At 69.5% G+C, this 1,058-nt stretch overlaps 1 protein-coding gene across 1 annotated transcript in view; it reads right to left on the bottom strand.

Moving 5' to 3' along the window:
- LAMA5 (laminin subunit alpha 5) overlaps positions 1 to 1,058 on the bottom strand; it is a 60,044-nt gene that overhangs the window by 11,447 nt on the left and 47,539 nt on the right. Inside the window, exons 43-45 of the mRNA XM_025039870.1 lie at positions 664 to 777; positions 339 to 466; positions 123 to 203 (exon numbers count right to left, since the gene is read on the bottom strand). Of these exons, the coding sequence (XP_024895638.1) occupies positions 123 to 203; positions 339 to 466; positions 664 to 777 (323 nt within the window). The remainder of the gene's footprint in view (positions 1 to 122; positions 204 to 338; positions 467 to 663; positions 778 to 1,058) is intronic.

Genomic DNA, 1,058 nt, shown 5'->3' on the forward strand with positions numbered 1-1,058 from the left:
TGGGCGCGCTTGGGGCAAGGACGGGGTCAGCAGCTGGTGCTGGCCGCGCTTGGGTGCCCCGCATCCCGGGGCCCACGCTCAGGTGCTGTACTGGCCGCGCTCATGCCCTCCCTGCCGCTCACCGCTCGCAAGAGGTCCCCGCGTAGCCGGGTTTGCAGAGACACTGGGTGCGGCCACCTCGAGAGACGCAGCCCATGGCGAAGCTGCAGAAACAGGCGGTTGTCACGCGCCCGCATGAGCGGTCGGCGCCACATGCTGGGCCGGACTCCAGGAGCTGGGGGCCCGTCCTCGTGGGCCCGCCCCAGCCTCCGCAGAGCTCTGCTGACCCAGCCGCTTACTTGTTGGAAGGCACGGCCAGCGGACAGGGGCAGCTGACGCAGGGGGCTGCGGGGTCCTCGGACCCACTACGCACGAAGCCGGCCTGGCAGCGCTCACAGTGGTCGCCCTCCGTGCTGTGCTGGCAGCCCTGGGGGGGAGGGCACAGGTCGGCACTGATGGTGGGGGCCCCGCTTCCCACCCGAGGGTCTAATCAGCTCCCACCAGGGACTGCACCACGGCCAGCCGGAGCCAGGCATCAGCGTGTCTGTCACCACTGCCTGGAGGCCTCTCGTCCCCCCCCAGTGTGCCGATGGTGCTGCCCGTCCTCTATCGGGTCCCACTCACCACGCAGACGCCTGAGCCAGGGAGACAGCGGTCTGAGTGGCCGTGACACTGACAGGGGACGCAGCGACCCAAAAAGGGACCTTTGATGTCCCGGTAGTAGCCGGGGGCACAGTCCTGGGGGAGGGGAGGGGGCGGGGCCAACATCACAGGGCAGACCCGGGCAGGGGGTGGGCGTGTGGGCAGCAGGTGAGGGAATGCGGACGGCGTAGGGAACGGAGTCTGGCTGGACTGGACAGTGAATGGATAAAGGGTCAGGCGGGGAGGTGGATGACAGCGGACTGGCGGACTGCTGAGCGAGCGGCTGGCTTAGCGGGAGGCAGGGGTGGGAAGGCAGGGATGGACAGGGCGAGGCAGAGACGGGGTGGAGGGCAGCGACGGTCACTGCTGGGAGACAG

This window comes from Pteropus alecto, unplaced genomic scaffold (genome assembly GCF_000325575.1).
Source record: "Pteropus alecto unplaced genomic scaffold, ASM32557v1 scaffold45, whole genome shotgun sequence".
In the NCBI taxonomy this organism is placed as follows: Eukaryota; Metazoa; Chordata; class Mammalia; order Chiroptera; family Pteropodidae; genus Pteropus; species Pteropus alecto.